The following is a 22383-nucleotide window of genomic DNA, read 5'->3' on the forward strand; positions in this document are numbered from 1 at the left end:
TGTTTTTATAGACAAGTCATACTTTTTCATTCTTTTTGTAACTGAACAATCAGGAACTTTAACATCCAGCATGCTAACTGAGGTTGCAGAGTCTGGTAAGATAATGGTATTGTATAACACACACCTGAATGCTTAGACCTGCTCACACCTGCCAATGATCTAATAATTAAGTGCATTTGATTAGTAGCGCCTCGTTGCTACTTGCCCTCTTAGTTATAGGGAAGCAGTAATGGTGTAGTTAGTTTCTCACAGGACTGCATAGAAAACTTTCTTTCTCACATACAGGAAATCAGAGGTCTTATCTGAGTTATAGCTATGTGAGTGAGAGAGAGGGCTTTGTCACCTTCACAGTTCTTGGCATCTCCAGCCAGTGTAAAACCAGGTCGGCAGCTGCAGTGAACTCGGCCTTCTTCTGAAGTACACATCTGGCTGCAGCCTCCATTCCTCTCCTCACAGGGGTCCCTCACTAACACGAGGAGAAACATACACATACATATATTTGCAGAATGAAGCCAGGTCAGGACAGTTTGATGAGGACAATTTGTATTCTTGACATCTGAATCATACACATTAATATATTTTCTGTCACAACAAGATTGCTAGTAAAATTAATCAGTGCATTAGAAAATCCATGAAGACTATTCAGATTTTGAGCTGTGTAATGCACAGCTCTGGCACTTTAACAGATGTTTCTGCACCAAAAGTTAGGCTGACTTACATTTACAGTGTCTCCCATCCCTCTTCAGCTGGTAGTTCTTCCGACACTCACATTTGTAGTGATTGTCCCCCGTGTCCACACACTTGTGTTCACATCCACCATTCAAGACAGAGCAGGAATTCACAGCTTAAGAGCAAAGAAGATAGACGAGTGCTCAGTAAAAAAAAAAAGTCAAAGTCATAAAGCCCATCCGCTCAGGTGCTCAAGTGCAGATTTAATGGGGCTGAAAGTCGCACTAAGTTTTCAGTAACTTAGAAAGGATGATAAATATAACTGAATTTTCTGGCAATTCAAAATACCTTTCATAGCTCAAGTTGCACAGCTGTATAATTGTGGAAAACACTTGAGTAAATGCAGGAAACTGGAAAAAAAAGGTCTTCAATAGGCCTGTTGGTCCAATGACTACCTCTAGTTTATTTTCTAATGATCTTTCCATCCTATCATTCCTGCAACTTAATGACGTGCCAAATATGAATATTAGCCGTGTGCCTTCTGGGTGCTCTAAACACAGACATGATGACACAGGCTGTAAAACTGAATGAACGGCAGGCTTTTAACACTGATGACTTCCACAGACACAATTAGCCATCCCTCTGCATCCGTACCTATCTTTTAACACAAAGCTGCAGCTGGAAACTGAGGGCATTAGGGGACATACATAGAAACAGAGATGTACCGATTTTCTCCAAGTAACAAATTGTTTCATTAAATGACAAATTTTATGGTCCTAAAAGGGTAAAAGTACTTTACCGCCTTGCATTTCTCCTTTTAAATTGTGTCTGAATTTCTCACAAGGATTATTCAATGAAGCTCTAGCTTCTACGCTTTCATTCTGTTTTTTTCACTACATTTGTTTGTTACATTTGTACAAAACCCAAAGTGAAGAAATTAGTTCTGGCATTAACTGTGTTCAGTGACTGCTACCAATGAAGTCTGGTTTTCATTGGACTGAACACTCACTGGCCACTTCATTATGTAGACCTTGCTAATCCTGGCTTCAGAACACCCTTAATTCTTTGTGGCACAGATTTATCGAGGTGGTGGAAACATTCCACAGAGAGTTTGGTTCATGTTACAGCGTCACACATTTGCTCCACATCCATGATATCGCCGACTTTGGGATTACGATTTCGCGTTGTGCTAAGAAACTATTCCCCACACCATTATGCCAACACCCGCAGTCTGAACCCTACCGTCTGAATGTTGCAACACAAATCTAGACTCATTAAGCAGGCAACATTTTTTCAGACATCTATTGTGAGCTGTAGCTTCAGGTTCCTGCTCTTAGCTAACAGGAATGGCACCCACTGTCATCCTCAGCTGCTGTAGTCCAAGTTTTCATATCTTGAGATGCTCTTCTGCATACCGTGGCTGTAATGACTGGTTATCTGAGTTATTAATGTCTTCCTGTTAGCTTGACGCAGTCTTACCATGTTCCTCTGACCTCTGACATTAAGAAAGCATTTTCGCCCAGCAAGCTGCCGCTCACTGGATATTTTCTTTTTGTTGAACTGTTCTCTGTAAACAATAGAAATTGTTGTGTGGGAAAATCCCAGCAGCTCAGCAGTTTCTGAAATGCTTCGACTGGCTCGTCTGGCACCAACAACCTTTCTTCCCCTATTGTAATGCTCAGTTTGAACTTCAGCAGATCATCTTGACCATGTCTGCATGTTTAAAAGCACTGAGTTGTTTACGGACTTATTACAGATTTGTGTTAACCAGCAGTTGAGAAAGTATACATGTCAGTTATGCCTCCAGTTTGCACTCTTGGTAAGATAAGATAAGATAAGATAAGATAAGATAAGATAAGATCAACACAAATCATGGCAACAACAAAAAACGAAAATTGCACACAGACCTAAGCATAAATGACAAAATATTGCCATAAACACTAAAAACATCAGAGACAATGATGCTGATGGATTCTCGTATACACACTTTCTACATCCATGTTCCGAGTAAGTGCATTATCAGTGTGTATCCTAAGTATTTGTATGGCATAACCTTTCTAATGTCATGAACGTGTAGTAAAGGGCTCTGATCGCCAGATGATCTGTTGCTTAAGTTTCATAAAATAAATATGGTGAGATTGACATTAATATTCCCATCAAAAGCTTGGAAAGAAAGCTCACAAGCAAATTCTCAGAATGTCAGGCTATCCTTCAAAAGTGCAATAAATTCAACCCATTTTTTTAAAAAACTGTATTTTATCTGTTTTATTACAAAGAGAATGATTGCAAAAAATCCTGAATTATTAATGTGGGAAAAATACGGTGTGGGGAGGAGTAGATAGAAAACAGTTTCCACAAGTGCTGTAAATCCTTTTCTTTAGTACTTACCGATACAAGTTCGACCATCTGAGTGCATGCGGAAGCCTTCACTGCACTCACAGTGATGGGAGCCCGGTGTGTTGACACATGTCTGCTGGCATCCTCCATTGAGCTCCTCACATTCATCTACATCTGAACACACAGATATGCAATGCATGCATACCTCATACAGATATATATTTATATGTATTCATGCACCCAGGGGCGGATCTAGAAGGGTGGCATGGGGTGGCAAGTGCCACCCTAAAATGATCCCTTGCCACCCCAAGTGCCACCCCAGTTTTGCATATGACAGTGTTGTTTATTAAAATAAGATAGCATTAACAGTTTGAGTGTAGTTACAGTCAACAGTGAATATAAATGCTAAAACTGAATGTATTGGATAGTGTTCCCGCCCTGCAACATTAACAAATGGTTCAGCCCATAGCAGGACCGGCTTTTTTCTTGCTTTCAGTAGCAAGCCATGCTTATGATTGTGCCAGAGCACATTTTGAACAACAACATGGGAATTTCGGATTTTACACAGGTGTTTGGATGTTACACTCTGGAAATGGAAGAAAGGTGAGTGTTATGAACCCTCTGTGGTCCACCGACACGCTGCACCTCCAAATCACATGACTATTTTAAGCTGCAGCCACGCTGAGTTTCTATTTCAACCCACACTGAAAGTTCAGACTTCAAAGTTTTTACATTTTAATTACAGGCCAGTAAATCCAGAGTTATGATAATATATATAAGCCACGCTTTTTTCCTAAATACTGTCGTCAGGTTTTTGTGTGTGTGTGTGTTTTAAGCGTTTTCTAAGGACAGCGCGAAAACAGTAAAGAAAGGGGAAAAAGCCACCGCTTTCCTATCGGTGGACAAATGCACCATGTCGACCAATTCAAAAAAAAGTCAACATATGGAATTTGGTTGTTTAGGAAGAGGGAAAAGTTTTGGGAGTGACTGTAACAGCAGCGAGACAGAGCGAGCAAGTGTGTGTGTGAGAGAGAGTTTTTAGATGTGGGAGATTTGTGATGGTTAGTGTGGAGTGTATACTTAGTGTATTGTGTTGTCTTGTGTAGCTGTTCTGTTGTGTAGTCGTTTTGTTTTGTGCATATGTGTTTGGGTGGGGGGGAGGCTTTGATTTTGCCACCCCATTTGATTTCTTTGCCACCTTCATGCCACCCTAAGAAAATTTCTCTGGATCCGCCCCTGCATGCACCACGCCTTGCTTCTGACTGATTCAAATATGAAATTTGCAGCCATCACAGTGATGAATATGGAACAGTTTCTCTGCTTCTTGATTAAAAGTTTTCGCTTTGCTCATGAATGAGACACCTGTAACTGTGGTCAGTTGTGAGAGAACAGCGTTCAATTTAATGAAGGATTAAAATGAGCTTTTTAGAAACAAGGAATTTATTACATCCTTAATTTTAAAAAAAGTCCCACCCAGCTTTGAGGTGGTCTAATTAAACATTTCGTTTGACGCACGCCAAATAACAGAAAATGAATAACGCAATTTTACGGGATTGTGGAATAAAGAGGTGTAATTGTGTAATTTTAACCAATTTTAAGCTCCAATTTCTCATGCTTTAAAATGTTAATTATTAAGTGTGCTGTTCAGCTTATTCCCCCATCAGCTCCTTCAGTTTTACTAGTGAAGAAAAACACTAAGAGCTAACTGCATATTATGTCTCCTGTGAACAAAACGATGAAACGGTGAATATCATCAAGACTTTTACAACTACACTTTCTTTGGTGTGAGTGATGAGTGGTTTATCATGCTCTTTGCACACGATTCATTTGTTCACTGTTTTTCCTATAGTGTGTGTCAGAGAGAAGGAAGCCGTGAAGCCAAAAACCTGAAACTTCAACTCACGTATACGTATTGGGGACGGTGCTCATAAGATCCTCCAAAACTCTTCCTGCTTGTCATCTCTGACTTTTTGAGATTACACTAATTCCTTTGTTAGGCCTGTGTGTGCAATGACTGCCCAAATAAAGTTTTATTTTGTGTTTTCTTTTTGTATTTTTCCCAGGAACATGTGGTTCAGTTTATTTGAGCATGCACAACACAACCATAATTCTGGTTTCTCTGAGGTCAGAGAATTTCCTAAGTACTACAAATATACTAAATCACTTTCATGTAGTTTATGTGTGCATTTATTTGTGTTTGTGTTTTGCTTTCTACACATTTAAATATCTGGCAAACCCATGTGGGCAATCCTCTCCAAAGTGATTGCAAGACTATAGTCGCCTAAAGAAATTCCTAATGGTTTGCCCCATTCTTTGAACATATACATGGATGTTAGAAATATTTACTGCACATTGCACTCGTAAGGTGTGTGCCACTGAAACAAGGCTCTTTTGTATGACTGCTATTGTGAATGATGCTTAACATCCAAAACAGCTGAACAGAAAAAAGTTTGTCAAGGTTGCTTATTGGTTTCCCCAGTTGAGATCATTTCAGCGTGAGACACACAGTGAGGTGCATGCAGGGCTGGAGGTGTCACAGGTCAGGAGGTCATATCATGTGACAGCAGAATTGTTGAGCTAACACATACAATTAGGCGAAACAGCAGCCCTACTAACATGCTGCTGAACTGCTTTAGTGGCACAAATGAGGTAGAATGTTTGTTTTTTTTAAAAAAAAAAGGTAGTCTGAATGTTAAAAGAGCCCATTTTAGTGAGAACCAAAAACTCAAAGCAAGTTCTCTCACCAAAATCTTCAGGGTGCTTCAGTTTTGGTCAGATAAAACTCTAAAAATAGTAACGTCACTTTCTTTTCTGCCACATGTTAAAGTCAAAAACACTCTTTTCTGCCAGTAATTTAACCACATGTAGTGAACAAATGGGGCAACTGTGGTTCAGGAGATAGAATGGGTCACCCGTCCCGGTCTGGCTCCTCCAACCTGCATGTCAAAGTGTCCTTAGGCGAAATACTGAACCCCAAGTTGCCCTTGATGCATCTATTGGAGTGTGAGTCTATGAGTGTTTGGTGCAAGTGAAAAATGCTATGTAAGTATCAGGTTGTACTTTCACGCAAATTCACACAAAAGCCCCTAAAATAAGAAATGAACAGCTGCTAATGCTGCTAATGCTGCTCACTCCTGACTTCTCCAGCAACCTGTGAGGCATAAAAATGTTAGAGTGACACTATCCTGTCTTAAAGGTCAAAGATCAGGAGCATTTGTTCACACCTGTAGCTTTTAGGAACAAATGGGCGCGCCGCTAACTCAGCGTATTTCTTTCAAAGAAGACAGATGAACTGGGAGGGCACGCTTGTTATAATATATCAGCACTGCCTGTGTGGACAGATGCATGTGTAGGTCTACAGAGGCCAGATCATTTAAATGTAGCAGATTCAAGAAATACTTAGGGAGAAAACACAAAGGCCACTGAATTACCTCACATGGATGAATGTGAACAAATGCTCACGTTCATTTATAGATGGCACCAATGTTTTTAGTCAAAATAATAGGTGTCACTATGTAAAAGTTTCTAAAGTTAACTTTTTTCTCTCTGAGTTTAAAAAGCCCAAAAAGTATACAATGAATGGTAAAATAAAGGCCTAAATTAAATGTACAGTGATCATTTTTTGTGCTATTGCTGATGGAGCACAGTACCACAGGCTCATGTAAATGATGGCATATGTCTGCCTATACAGTAGATGAACACTGAGTGCATCATCTGCATAAAGAAACAACTCCAGTAAAGCTTCTAATCAAGAGATTGAGAAAGGATTAGGAAGGAGAAGAAGATGGGCAGATGCTGAAAAATGGATCACGCCAGTGTTTTCCTGCAATGTCATAATTATTTTTTCCTAACCAAGCGGTTTTGGTGCCGTAACTTTGACTGTTTCAAATGGGAAGTTGCATCAAAAATAACGTTATGATTGGCACCTAATGTCTCTACCATAACGTTATTTTTTACCCTAATAAACTTGCACAGAATTTCCGTGACTGTGTCTTGATTGCGATGCTATCTCGCTGGGAAAAACTTGACCACAGGCAGACAAGCAGCCAAAGTAAGCCCATGCAAAAATGCCTTCATTGTAGTTCCTGTAACTAATTACTCAGTGCATTTATGATTTCAGACTAAAGGTAAATTGAAGCAGGAAAGTGGACTGCCATAAAATGTTGGAAGAGAAGATGATCGCATTTAGGGCTTTCTGTGCAAAAAGCTTTATAGTGATGTCATAATTAATCAGCTAGGGGCCGTCTTGCTATGGGGTTACACAAGCTGGGACACATAAACATGACGCTCAGTAGTCATTAGTACTGAGTTACATGAACTCGATTACAGAGAACAGAGTCGTAGCACTACTAAATGATAACAAATTCACAGGCACATTATATTATATTATATTATATTATATTATATTATATTATATTATATTATATTATATTATATTATATTATAATAATAACAATGAAGTTAACCCAGGAGGTCAGTGTTTGTACGCCAGCTATTTCTAGATGTCCACCTTACCATTGCAGGCCTTGCCATCTGGCCCCAACCTACTGCCTTCAGGGCACTTGCAGTAGTAGCTGCCAATGGTGTTGCAACAGTACCCCTCACAGCCGCCTTCATCCACTTCACATTCGTTAACATCTGAAAGAAGAACATTGAAGGCTAAGTTCACTAAGTTAATTCACAGTTAACAAAACATTGCAGCTTAATTAAATGTGACAAAAGGATTTTTGGCCTCACTGCATCCTAAACTCTTTGTAGGGTTTTTGTTTGTTTGCCTCTTTCTTTTCTTTTTATTTTTTTCTTTGTATTATTTTAGGGTCTTCACCTTACAATACAATGCGTCTTGAGGAACTGTTGTTGTGATTTAGTGATATATAAATAAAATTGAAGTCTATTGACAGGATTTAAGGATCGGTGCACTCATGAAGCACAATGAAAGAACAGGAGAAAGTCTCATCCCTGCTGCTCAACCACAAACTGCTCAAGTGCAAGAGACACAATCCTGAGACCACCGAACCTAACACTCCGTTTACCCACAGGGCACAACCAAGAGAGATGGACTAAGACCTTGCCAGGGGAGGCTGAGGAGTATGATCCCCCTAAACGTGAAGCACACCATCCAGACCCTCTTCTTGAAGAGGTTTTTCAGTCCAGGTACAATCTCCCCAACTTCCACAAACGTTGCATATGCGTGTTAGCTGTTACAACCCCACAACATCCAGAGCCTTGAGAAACTCGGGACAAATTTCATCCACTCCAGAGGCCTCGCCAAACTACCTCAGTGACCTCACCTCCAGTGATGGCTTAGTCATCCCTTTTGTCCCTAGACTCTGTTTCCTCTACAGAAGGCATGTCAATGGAATTGAGGAGATCTTCTAAGTGTCCCTTCTACTACCCAACTAAAAGTCCTCATTCGAGGTCAAATTTAAAAAAATAAAATACTGGCATTAAAACTCTTTTCAAAGTCTTAATATGTTTATCTAACCTTACTTCTTACTTGGTTTTCCCAACCTTCTAATCTGGTGTGATATCACCACACAAATTTTCCTTTATCTTCTAATATGCATGAAGCGGTAACAAGAAACCCTATTAATATGAATGATCTATGACACATGGCAATGAGATATTGCTCTAAGTATTATTTTTATAGTAGACAGATTGTTGGCTGAAGATTTATAACAGGCAGGTCTGGTAAATGTTGCTAACATCTGCAGTAGTTATAATCGAGCAACAAAGGAAGACATTTTCATTTATGGCATTACTTTAAAATAGTTTCTGGTTTGTAAAACGGGCTTTCATTTGATATACAGAAATACTTTTTTTAATTTTTTTAATTTATTTATTTTTTTGCGTATTTCTGTTTTACTGAAGTCCCCACTGTTTAAACTGCTTTCTATTGAAAACACTACAATCTTTCATACCACCTTTACTATCCCACGCCATTACTTATAGCTGGTCAGATGAGGTTGGCACCTATTGTCCCTACAATCCAAAGATAGAAAACAGCAGTGTAACATTTTACACTCATTGATCAGGATCAAGTCTATACAGCTGACTTGATCCTGATCAATGAGTGTAAAATGCTGTTTTTTGCCACAGTAGTTCTGGTCCATGATACACTGTTACAGGACTGGTTTCGAAAAGGGATACGCTGTCAGTGATATGCAGACATCAGATATAGACATCTCCTGTCAGAGAAGGTGGAAAGGAAATATTATTTAGTATCTTGTCGCCATCTGTTAAAAAGATTAAATGGCCCCTCACTGTACATTGAGTTTGTTTATTCTGAATAACAGGAAATTTCCAATGTGGAGAAACAGTTTGGGAAAAAAAACAGGAAACGGCGTGCTTTTAAAAAATGCATCGTTTGGCAGCTTGTTTTTATTAGATTGAAGGAACACGACAACAGTGTTTGTTTAAATTAGTCTGATGTATCACTTTGTGAAAGTCATAATCTTTTTTTATTAACATGCTATTATAAAATAACATGCTTTTAATGGTGGTTTTTAAGATTTGTTTAGCTTTTCAAGGGGTAATGAAGGAATAATGTCCTATTTCTTCAATATACCGCTATCTAACTATGCAAAGGCTAATCTAAAGGCACATACATTTTACATAAGCCATGAAACAAAGCCTTTGGTTTCGGGGGAGAAAAAAAAAAGGCTTTCGATTTTAACATACTCAGCAGTACTCTTATGTTGAGCCTGCAGGGGGAAGACACCCATGAAGCAACCGATGACTTGGCCAGAGTTATTAAAAGACAACAGGGTATGAAAAACTGTTTATGTTGTTCAGGTAAAATACTTGATAATATATCTGTTTCCCCACATCTGCATTCTCAAAAAATAAGAAATAAAGAAAGGATTTGAGTCTGTGCTGAAAGCTGCTTCCTGATAACAGCACAAAGCCACAGCAGTCAGTTTAGACAAAATTGTCTCCAGCTGAGCACGCAAGATGCGTTATCAATAGCCTATTCCAATCCTTTCATGCGATGTGATGCAAAGAGCCATAGTTTGGACGAGCGATGCTGAATTATTGCAACCATGTGTGTTCCCTGTGGAGATAAAGAGATACTATACGGCTCCATATTTTACAGTGGGTGAAATCAGAAGCAAGGAAAAGCAGCAGCCGTGACAAATATCCTCAGAAATTGAATGCTTCGCTTGAACATTAGTTGTTACAGGATTTTAAAAGTTTGCAGAGTTCTGCAGGACCTCAGAAACAAAGGATGGGTCGCCATATTTCTTTTTCAGGCCACACCCACACTTGGTTTCCAAGGGCATGCAGGGTTTTCTGGGTAATGTAAAGGGAGACACAGATTCACAATTAATTTCAAGAATTTCTGAAGGAGACAATGATCAGTGCTGATATTACAGATATTTATCTTTTGGGTTTAGGTCTTTGTAAATCACTTTTCCTTAGTTGTTTTATTTTTATAATTAGCACATTGTTTTCCTCAGAAAAATACACATAAATAATGTAAGCCTTGGCTTTACAAGCCTTTACTTACATGGAAGTCCAACACTCTTCCCATTCATCTTTAACAAGAAGAGGCTCTAAGAAACTTTATGCCCATCCGGGAAAACACACACACACACATGTGCATACCTATAGCTGTCCACAGAGACACAACCCTGTTCTATACTTTTCATCAACTCACAAGGAAGTGACATAGACTCTTAACCTTACAGCCCTGCCCCCCCACTCACACATCCCCACTTTGATCCTGCAGCTCCCTGGAGCCTTAATGAGCTCTCCGTATTAGCTCAGGGTCATTTGTCATCACCATCAAGATGGTGTGCAGGGAGAAGTGTTCACTTAGTGCCTTTCAGGGCATTTTTAAAATCCAGCTTTTTCCAGCACAAAACAACGCAACGCTTAAAAAGTGTTAGCGATGTGAACTGTGTCGCCCTGTCATCGTTACTGAATAGCACTTATTTTAATGGGAAGACTGAAAAAACAAAAATGTTTTTCCATTTAAACCGTCACCTATATGCAGGAATTTAATGTATTTTTTACTTAGTTATAGAATTCCACATAATTCAGCCTCAAAATCTCTGCAGACAGTCATCAAAAGAAGGTACTTTCAGCTGCTCCCTTCCTTACCCAAGGGGTCACCATAGAGCCGAAGTAGTGCAACTAACTTATTTTATCAGGAAGCTATCGATTTTAAACATAGCGATACTGTATATGATCTCAACTTGTTGCAACAGATGGCTTTGTGAGCCTTCTGCCAGAGCTTTCGTCTTCTTGTAATGTATCCATGTATCTATCTTGATAAAGTTCAAAACAAGACGGAAACTGTTTTCTTCTTCATTTATGAATGGAAGTGATTTTTGTTTCCCATCAGTTAGGCCGAACAGAGAGGACAGCTGTTTGAATGCTTTTGTGTTCTCCATAGACAACTATCAACCACCAAGTCCTTATTCCTGGATATCTCATCAGGTGTTATTGACATTACTGTCTTCAGCATAGCATACAGTGCCCCCCCTCTTTCCAGTTTCTCCAAGGACCACCGTTTTTCCTTCCCCTAGAAAAAAAAACTACCTTTAGTACATGGACATTAAATAAATCAACAAACCCTCAGCAATGTGCCCATTTTCCTCATGGTAAAACATTTAAAGATACAAGTCTGGATCAATAACTGAATCAGCAGGCTTTGGCTGCATGATTTGTCTCTCTCAGCACTCTTCAATGAATGCAGCAGAGCTTCAGTTGTGGTAAGTGAAATTCAAGCCTGAGTAAATTTACTGATTCTTCCTTAATAGATGGAATTTGGGTCTGGAGCAGGACCGGTGTTTATTTCCCACCTATTCTAGGTTTGTTTCTATTATGGCAAGTTAACTGTGAAAAGAAATACTTACCAGACAGACCAGTAAAGAAAAAGCCTCAGCTCACACTTCTCTACAATAACAGGCCATTTTTCAGCCTTTTTATTTAACTTAATGTTACACATTACCAAAAAGATTATTTAAACTGTGAGATTATGCTCGACATATACACCATGAACTTTTGGAAACGTTCATGAAACAGGACACATTCTTACTCAGCTATTCTACTTCAGCAGCTCCACATAACTGCTATTTGCCAATGAGATGTAATATTTCAAATGTGAGCTGTTCCAAGTGATGATTTTGTATCTTTTTCCAGTGCATTGCTCCATTAGTGATTTGTTTTACATATATGTATATATATATATATATATATATATTGTATTTATTATTATTTATCGAAGCTGAAAATGTGTGTTAGCTATGATGTAGAAGTGTCCCATTGCGGAGAAAAAGCAAAAGACCTTGTGAACCATACCGAAAGGTCAAAGGTTATTCAGGGACAGCTGAGGAGCTTAAAGAACCTGTCACAGAGAAGGAAGTAAGCTTCAACAATCTGCTCAGCGGCAACTAAAGATGAGACAAAAGGTGGATTGTTTTCAAGATATGGCGAGCTTGAGGAAGGGATACAATCAATCATGGCTCAGAACATTTAGGAAGAATGCCAACTGTCTTTAAGTCCCGTCTGAAGCATACAATAACAGAGGAGGAGAAAGGCAGAGCTGGTCATTGGTGATGGAAAGCCCTAATTTTGGATAGCTGGGTTTGTTAATATGACGCATTGATATGTGAGAAAGTATTTTGAAAAGCTTCCTTTCTCCTTGCTCTTAATTTTCTATGTGACAAACATTTAGCCCTGCTCACTTTCAACCATGTGGTGAACTCACTTGTGCAGCTCACATGCTTCCCATTTGTCTCTTCAAAACTTGTTTTTATTGTAAGGATGGATCGGATGTTTTAGGGGGACACAGATTATTTACTTGGTGTAAACATGCTTTTTTTTTCTTATCTTTCATTTCCTAATAGTAAATAATAAAACCTTATTTGTTCTCTGACAGTGCAGTACAAGAGACATGAATCACAACAACTGTGTGCTATCCTGCTTTCTCCCCCAACATTTAATCCGCGCACAACACCAGCATTTTTCTCTGTAATTACCAAAGTTCCAACATTAAAACCCAGTTCATTAATTGGGATAGAAAAGTTGAACTGGAGCCCCTGGCTTGATAGTCTTATTTGAACTTTTTGCCCCATAATTCCATCAAGTTTTCTTCAACATCTGGGAAAACTATCTTCCTCAAAAATGCCTTCCACAGAGAGGATGAAACATGGATGTAGATTTATGCCTAACTGTACTGCATGTAGAAGATTGTTCAGCATCTCAGTATTGCTGTTTCAGATATGGAATAAACATGATCGTGCTAAGGATGATTTTTCAGTTTAATAAAGCTTTGAACGTTACTATTTACTTTTCATTGTGAAACAACATCCATGCCAGGGTCTTTCTAGCTTTTGAGAATTATTACACGTAGTAAGATGTACTAAGTTACACAGCGTCAGCATGTTCTAACTTTCACCATTCACTTCCAACATTTCCCCTAATGCTACTGACTGCTAATGCTGCCTACTTACTGTCATATGTTAAAGGAAAAGTTTACCTTTAAATGAGCAAGAACACGAGTTATAAAGAAAACCATGTTGTTAGAGAAACTAGTGAAGTGTGTAGGCCTGAATGACTCACAGCGCTTTCAGCTCTTTGATGTTCTTCTACAAGACAACAAAAGGTCAAGATAGCATTTTTTTTATCTTCTTCTGAGAAAAGTTCACACTGAAAAACAATCAGAATTGCACTGCTTGCTTTATAGCCAAACAGCTGCATATCAGATATTTCTCCAGTTTTAGATTAGTGAAGGCCAAAAAAGGTTTTTATCCCTTTTGCTAACTTCCCTAAAGTAGTTTTCAGAACTCTGGGGCACTTTCTTGGTGGAAAACTCACTACTTGTCTACTTCAAAAATCTCGAAAAGGGGGCCTCTATCTTAGGCTTATTTTTCTAAACCCAAAACTAACACTGTAGAGCACAGCCAAACCGAGTTCATGGAAGAATAACTCCACTGCTACTGTAGGAATTCAACAGTGAGCCTTGAGTGCACATGGCTCATCTCACAGACCATTAGCTGCGGCCTGTTCAGCATTAACCTGATAAAAATGATAGCTAAATGCATTTGAAAAGATGCCGGGGTGTTTTTTTTAGCATGTGGCTACTTCCCTGTCACATGGCAGCAATTGATCTAATGTTCCTCCCTCCTCTGATAGCTATGCTGATCATGTAGCACTTGCCTTGCTCCCCCCTGTGTCCTGCTGTTAGACGAGCCATATTCACGGTCTGTGTCTCGGCATATGATTCCTACATCCACATATAGAGACTTCAGGAATGAAAACAGGATGACTGGGTGCACAGGTCACAAAGGAAGCAACGCTAGCACATAACAAACATTATCACTGTCTTAGTCTCAGTGTTTAATAAGAAGACAAACTATGTTTATCCTGAAAAATCACACATGACTATAACTATGATGATACAGTTTTTTCTGTGGATCATGGAAACCTCTGGCATCCAATCACTATTAGAGTTCAACATTTAATTTTAACTTGCTGTAAGGTCTGATGTATTCAGCCAGAGGCATCTGCGGCTTTTAACTCAGTTTTCAAAAGCTGATCGCTACCATGTGTTTAAAACATGTCTTGGGAGATTGGTATTGGTTTCTCAGTCATTAAGCACATATTACGCCAGAGATGCACAGGAACCTTCAGTGAAGCTTTTCATTAACCACTATTATTAAAAACACAAAGCGCTAGCCAAAGCAACAACCGACCTGTCAGAGGTCATTTAGACATTTGCACTTCAGTTCTGTCAGAAACAAACGTTATGACTTCCACACCTCACAGACTTTAGTAGCCATGACCTAAATTATTGTTGCAGAAACCTTTCAGACAAGACCAACATAAGCACTCCAGCCTGCCATCATTACAACCACACAGTTGTCATAATTTAAATAAATTACTGCCTGCTGCACATGTGTGAGCTGGGACTTTAGAGTGCTGTCTTATATCCCAGGTTGTGTTAAGATCATAGTTGTTGACAATGATTTGGAACTACAACTGTTCTAAAATGACTCCTTTGTACCTAGAGGGAAAGAACAATCTGCTTCTGTTGCTTAGGAGTTAAAGCACAATGCTCAAAACTCACCTGGAGCTCTGCTATGACCTAAGTGCACGGAAAGACTTAGAGAAGCTAAACTCCCCGCATGGTATGTTAGTTAAGAGGATTCCTTCCAAACCTGTGAAAGACATCACTGTTTTGTGAGAACAACCACAGGAGCTACTAAGACGTTATACACCTTCATTCTGGGTCTTCACGAACATTTCTATCAAATTAAATCTAGGACTAGATTTATTTATTTTTCCTCAGCCATGTTTTTATTGTAACCACATATTGATATTTTGGCTTGACTACATCGTTGAGCTTAATTACTTCCAGAGACCTGAAAGAGACTATGGTTTTTTTTCTCTTTCTTGACGGACAGATTGTTTCACTGAGACTCTTTTTAAAGTTCAGAGCAGGAACAGGCATACCAGTAAAAATTCATCCTGAACAGATTTTTCTTTCTGTCCAGAGTCAAATCCAGGAATGTGTGATATTACTGCCAAAGACATGTGAAAGCAGTAGAAGACAGAGGACTAAACACTGGCAGAGGCTCTATAAAGGATATACACCATACCAAGTGAAGACATTACCAAATCATTTTTCCTGAATCTTTTCCAAGTTGCAAATATTTTTTAGCTATATTCAAAACCCAATGGATTAGAGTTAACAATTTCCAGTATGTTCCCTGAACCGGTCCTAAATGATGTATGAAGGAAACATTAATTTTCTTGTGTGAAAAATGGAAACAGTCAAGCGTAAGGTACAAGAATTTGCATAAACACCTCCACAGAATACTCAAAGAGGAAACATGCAATGAGCTTAGCATATGTACAAATCTGCAGAGCCCAACTAAAGCTCGACCATTATCATACAGTGGGGCAAAAAAGTATTTAGTCAGCCACCGATTGTGCAAGTTCCCCCACTTAAAATGATGACAGAGGTCAGTAATTTGCACCAGAGGTACACTTCAACTGTGAGAGACAGAATGTGTCTATATGTCTATATGTCAGTCAATTTCAGTCGATATTAGGTATTTGCCGATATCATTAGTGGCATTTATATGATAGAAAAATATATATATAAAGTAAAGAAACACCTTCAATCATGTTATGAGTGTTGATGTTCCCAAAGGCACTCTGAAACTTCCCTGCTGGTAATATGTGTTTGAAATGCTACAAACACAACAACCAGAGCCCTAAAGCCAGTACTACAAAACAGGATTTTGTTTTATTTGTGTAACTTCAGTGTTAAACATGGTTAACCATGTTTCTTTACAACAGTTTTGTATTTTACAGGTGTATATTTTATATTTTGTAGCGATTTTTGAAACACCATCTGATGTCTCTGGTGTAGGTAGCACTCATAGGGATCATTTTCTGTGGAAGAAAAGTGTTATGACCCATGGAAAAAACCCTTTTATACTGGTTAGATGCTGCCAACGCCAACCCCATCATATCAACCTGCAGTGGAAACTCTGGTTTATTTAAGGAGTTGATAATCAGCTTTGTGTGAGCGCTTATCCTGATCACCAGCGGTGAGGAAAGTGAATCCAGAAAACAAAAAGATAACCTGGATATGCTGGACTTGGTTCATAGTGCAGGAAGCTGTTCTACAAAGCTAGTTGAATCTTCCTTGGTAAATTCAGGGTTAAACCTGGTTTTCAGTACTATGAACATGGTTAACTTCTTACTGCGGTAGCTTGCCATGGTAACATATGCTGTGCACTAACACAGATCAGATTAGGTTCCAGATTAGAGCTCAACATGTATGAAATCGTCACCTACTGACCAATCAATTCCCAGAAAATAGCATCCCCATTCTTTGAAGTTCCTCAGACATCTGTGTGTGGAGAGTAGGAGGGTCTAAAACTTTTTAACAGCATCTAAAGTGTTTATCTTTTCCAGATAAGAATCTTTTCTGAATATCGACTAGTATAACCAATGTTCTTGTCTTGTTTTGTTTTTTTCATGTTGGCTGCAAGCTATTTTTATTTTAAAATATTTCTATTTTTCCAAAAGCATTTACATATGAATCCTAAAAAAGATGACTTTTTTCATACATTCTGACCTTATATCAAATTTGTACAGAATCAAGACTAAAATTGTCTTTTAATGTAATTAAGTTAAACATGATTTAATTAAATACTTGATTGTAATACATCAGATTCTTCCATGTCTTAATGAACCAAGTGTCATATTGATACATCTGTTAATTTACTGGGTTTGCATTATTACTGGCTGTATTTCCTTCTTTCAGATAGGCTAAGTTTTATTAATGTAGTAACGTCTTTTCCAGACCTACTGACCACAGCACTCAAACTGCACACCTTTAGTACACCTCTGCAGTACTTTTCCTCTCACAAGCACACTGCTGTGTTGCTTTCAGTCTACATTATTTTACCTCTTAATATTTTTCCAGTGGTTTCCATATTGGTCTTAAAAACTGGGGCTCTAGAGCCAGTTCTGTTCAAACACATTAACGACAAAAATAACATTTAGGTGTGAGAACATTTAGGTAGGAGAACCATGAAAATCCAAACACATGCACATATAAACCTGCTGCAACACAAACAAAAATAACTCCCGATTCTCTAGGACACATTTCACTGTTGAAATACTGTAAAACAAATCAAAATGCACAAACACAGTCAACAAAATCCAAGACTTAAAAGAAAATTTCAACATCCAAACAAAACTGCATCCATTTATGCCAGACTGTTTATAATCTGTTTTACATAGTCAAATGCACATAATAAACAGAGTCTCTGCTTCCTGTACCAAAAGTAAATACACAACAGAAGAGACCTGGTGGTAACTGAGTCACCGTCTCCCACTGTTTTATTTATTGCAGTCATCCTAACAACTCTGCAGGAAAAGCCACTCCCTCTATAGCTATAGCTGTTTCCCATTTCAGTAGCTCATTGAAAAACTTTAATACAGTCATAGAGAACTTCAGTTGTATTGAAGCCTTTTCATTCGGCAATCACAGAAGAAAACTTTCAGAGACAACCTACTGTAATCTACCACACTAAAGACTGCAGACGTGTTCCTGCAACTCCATCTCCACCATCCATTCAGCTTTATGTCATACAATCAAGCCCAATCTAATTCACACCTTTGTAAAAATATGTACACAAGTGTTCAAACACTGACACAGATAAAGATTGGTGTGTTTAATCTGACAGAAATCCCGTCCAGACAGGAGCTCAGTGACTGGGGTGAGATGTGATCCAATAATAGACAACTCGAGGTCCGCAGAATCAAACATTCAAGTTCAAATGAAGAAAGAAGATTCCATGAGAGAAAATGTGATTTACACTGAAACTGCAATTCCCCCGAGGCTGTCAACAGAGTTCCTCAGATTTAAAGTCTGGAAATAAAACTGTCCAGTCCACTTCTGTTGCTACATATACTTAGTTTAATTCACACACCGCCTGGTGACTTTGTTTGTGTTAGAAAAATCTTTGTTCTACCATACATTCCCAACAAAGTTTGTTTGGATGTTGCTACCTATAATATCACAACTTATATCAATTAACTTTTTGCAAGAAAGTTGTAATTTCTATTGATTTTGATCGCTGTCTCATTAAAAACACCCACTACAAGATCTAGTCTTAAGCACCGTTCATAACAACTGTTCCAAAAGTGCACTGAAAGCAGCCAAGGCTTCTTTAGTGAGGACCAGATGGTTTCTGTCCTCACGCTGTTATGTGCCCATGGTCTCTTAATTTTATACAGACACATGCACCAATCTAACCAAACCAAAGCCTAATCCAAAGCTTTACAGAGTGAGACAGGGTGGCATTCACAAGCAGGGATAAATAGAACTATTACAGAGCCGGCTCCAGAGTCTCAACACATGCTTCGGGCAACATGCAGGCTGTTTATGACCTCCCAGTGTCAACACCCCGGCCTTGGTGTCAGTGGCTGACATAGATTTCCTTGGATGATGCCTACTGTCTCACATCAGAAATGAGAAGCAGGTGGTCAGCTGGCCCGCACAACACACTGTGGGTTCTACCACCACGACTTGGCCAGAGCACCAAAGAAAGTAACAGTTCAAGAAAGTCAGTCAGTGATGAGTGCTGAAAAGAGGCGAGGGGGAGCAGTGCCTGGATTGTAACTTGAACTAAAACCAGAGTCAGAATGTTCGGCTTTTTCTCAGTGTACATTTTGCCTCTTTTGAAGTCTAAATCTGCTGTGGTGAAAAGGCAAGGCTGACATATCCTTTGTCCTCACAACGCACTTTGTTATATATCTTAAGAAATAGTGACAGGATGAATAGTGACAGGAAGTCGTTTGCTACGAGAAAGTCAGGCTTGTAATTAAAAAAAATATACTCATTGTCATTTAATGAATTGCAATTTTCACTCTAAAAAAAACACGTTCTTTAATTCGCCAATCACCTTTTTTAGCAACTGTAAACAAAATACTGAAATATGATTACCTTTTTAGTTTGAAATCAAATCAATGCCCTTGAGGGCATCCACACAATCAAATCACTTTTATTGTCACATCACATGTGCAGATACATTGGTACAGCACATGTGAGTGAAATTCTTGTGTGCGAGCTCTCACACGGGAAAGAAAAAAAGTGTCATTTTGAAATGTGAAATCTCACAATACGAATCTAATAAAGAAGGCAGGTTAATAACGATAGTAATTTGCTTAAACCCACACAAATCAAAATGACTAGTGTGTGTCTTTGATGCCGCATCAGGCAAAGGTTGCGAGGGAAGGAACCTGGCTGAACACAGAAGCTTGGCTGACTCTCTCGGCGCATAATGTTTCTGGCAGAAGACTGTGGATAAATCTGTCTCACGAGACGAGAGAAGGAAAAGTGTTTTCAAGAAAGAGAAGAGCAAGACGTGCGTTCCCAAAGAGGACGTGAAAGAGAGAGGATGAAAGTCCTGATTATAACATCTCTGTTTCCAATCCATCACTTAGATGTGTGAAAACCAAAGAACCCGCGTGAAAACAAACACGAGCGCTGCCTCTAACAAACAACAACAGGCTTGTGTGAAAACATCTTAGCAAGAGGAAGGACTGTGTTACACCTCTGGCAGGCCCCTTCTCCTGGGAAATCTAACAGCAAAGCTTATGTGTGTGTCTGCCTGCATGTTTGCGTTTCTGTGAGCATGTGGGGGGCTAGAAACCAAATATCTTCCGCTCACCATTCTCTCTTTGCAGGACTCCTCCAAAACAGCAACAAGCACACAAAAACTAGAGTTACTTAGACTGCAATGAGCGGAAAGAATAGACAATGATGGCAACAAGAGACAAGAAGAATAATAAGGGTTTAACTCTGCTTTACTTCAGATGTTCGCTATTTATTTGTGACAGATGCCAGGTTGCTCAGTTGCAGTTCATTAAGAACTGAAAGGCTGAGATTTTAGAGGTTTTGATTATGTCCAGTTTATTTATTTGTGTAGAAGTCCTTATCTCCAACAATTCATATTTCTAAGTTGTTTTGGCTTATTTAAATGCAATTTAAGTAATAGATACTGCTTAGATGCATTTTACAGGAAGCCACATTTTAGCAAATACACTTATTCACCTTCTGGTAGGTTATCGCTAAGAGCACACGTGCTGCCTTTGTATCTCCGCAGTAATTTAAAGGTTGCAGCAAATGTCTGGTTTGCTTAGTACAAAGACTGGAAGGGAGTGAAAGGTTGGTCCCTGTCAAATGTTCACTGTCCTTTCTCTGAGCAGTGATCTGGCAAACAGCTGTTCAGCTGAAAGAGACCTTGTACAGGAAACCGGTTGCACATGTAAGTATATGCTAACCATCAACTGGCTGCCTTATGTTATACCGTGCAAGAAGCACGCTGATAACTGAGTGACATGGGAGTTCACATTGGCTTCTAAACTGGAAATATCCCTATTTCCAAACTATCAAACCTTAAAGAATACTCAACAAACAAATCAATTAATTCAATGCATTAAGGAAATGTTCAACCAGGGGGAAATATTGGTAGGTGAAACCAAATTTCTATTTCTGAAGATTTTTTGTTTTAGTTTTTCTGTCATATAAAATAAGGACTGAAGACAGTCTCATTAATGAGCAGTTTTTATAGAGAGGAAGCTCAGCTGGGTTAGCCACAGCACTCCAGGCTCTTGCCTTCAAAGAAAAAACATTTCTCCCAAACAAAAACCCACTTCTTTCACCTTTAACTAGCCAAAGCCCCCACAGAGCAGCCCCGTCCAATCACAGCTACAAGACAGGCTCATTCTGCTTTAGCAGAGTGAACACATAAGGTCTGAACTGGACCCTGAATATACATAAGTGTGTTTGCCGGCTCCCAAACATATATTTGGCTATTTTGAATTACCTGCATACTTCAGTGACTTATTTTCAATTTAATAAATTGGCAAAATCTTTAGTTTTCATCTTCTGGGAAGCTGAATACTCACCATATTGACATCGTGTGCCTTTGAAGCCCAGTGGACAATGACATATTTGGTCTCCAGTCTCAGCACATCTCCCTCCATTGAAGCACATATTGGCACTGCAAACCCCTGAAGGTATCACATAGCATAACGCTGCTGATATATCCAAGTTATGTGTGCACTTCTGCATATACAGTCTTGACCAGCAGTGGGCAATTAATTTTCCGATGGGGCCACATGAGAAACAGAGACTGTTGAGTTCAGCTTATTGGTGCAGCACTGCACAACAGTCCTAGTTTCTCATGTGGCTTCTTGGGAAAATTAATTGCCCATTGCTGGTTTAGACAACAGGCTGTTTCCGGGTTCAGTTATTGTTTCAAGTGCAACTTCACAGCAGTATTGAAAGTAGCTCCATCTGATACATGCTGATGAAATGCAATTACTCACTGTGCAGACAACCTCTCTCTTCACCCTTCTGAATCCAACCAGGGCAGCACCTGTAGACTGTGTGCAAATCCACTCTGTACACTTGCCTGTAAACTGTGTAGTACGCTGTCCTGAGGAGGGGAAATTTCACAATTTTAAGGTCATTACATTACCTTCACAGGTAATACCTTATAATGTTGAGTGTATAAAAGATTTTTAACACATCATTAAACAATTTTTGTAGATGCAAAAGCCAATTGGTTTAATAACAACAACAACAACAAACTTTATTTATATAGCACATTTAAAAACCATGGTGTACCAAAGTGCTTAACATGTAAGAGGGTAAGATGAAGTAAGAGGGAAGGATGAGGGCTATGGCAAGGTACCAAAACATGCTAGCAGGTTAGATGGCATTAAAACACAAAAGCAAAATAAATGCATATAAAAGCATAAAAGAGCAATAAGTGTAAGGTATAAAACAGTCAAAAATAACTGTAGTAATACTAATTAGTCACTGTTTCT

At 38.9% G+C, this 22383-nt stretch overlaps 1 protein-coding gene across 4 annotated transcripts in view; it reads right to left on the reverse strand.

The window, feature by feature from the left end:
- Positions 1-22383, reverse strand: part of egfem1 (EGF-like and EMI domain containing 1) — a 59428-nt gene that overhangs the window by 35573 nt on the left and 1472 nt on the right. For 3 of the 4 annotated variants that reach the window (XM_082503152.1, XM_082503153.1, XM_082503151.1), the window contains exons 3-8: positions 21880-21989; positions 21457-21561; positions 7522-7644; positions 3058-3180; positions 719-844; positions 344-466 (exon numbers count right to left, since the gene is read on the reverse strand). In XM_082503152.1, coding sequence (XP_082359278.1) covers positions 344-466; positions 719-844; positions 3058-3180; positions 7522-7644; positions 21457-21561; positions 21880-21989 — 710 coding nt within the window. Of the gene's footprint in view, positions 1-343; positions 467-718; positions 845-3057; positions 3181-4909; positions 5000-7521; positions 7645-21456; positions 21562-21879; positions 21990-22383 lie in introns of those variants that run through there. The other variant, XM_082503154.1, reaches the window with a different exon arrangement.

Source organism: Aulonocara stuartgranti (assembly GCF_965226115.1).
Source record: "Aulonocara stuartgranti genome assembly, chromosome: 14".
Classification (NCBI taxonomy): domain Eukaryota; kingdom Metazoa; phylum Chordata; class Actinopteri; order Cichliformes; family Cichlidae; genus Aulonocara; species Aulonocara stuartgranti.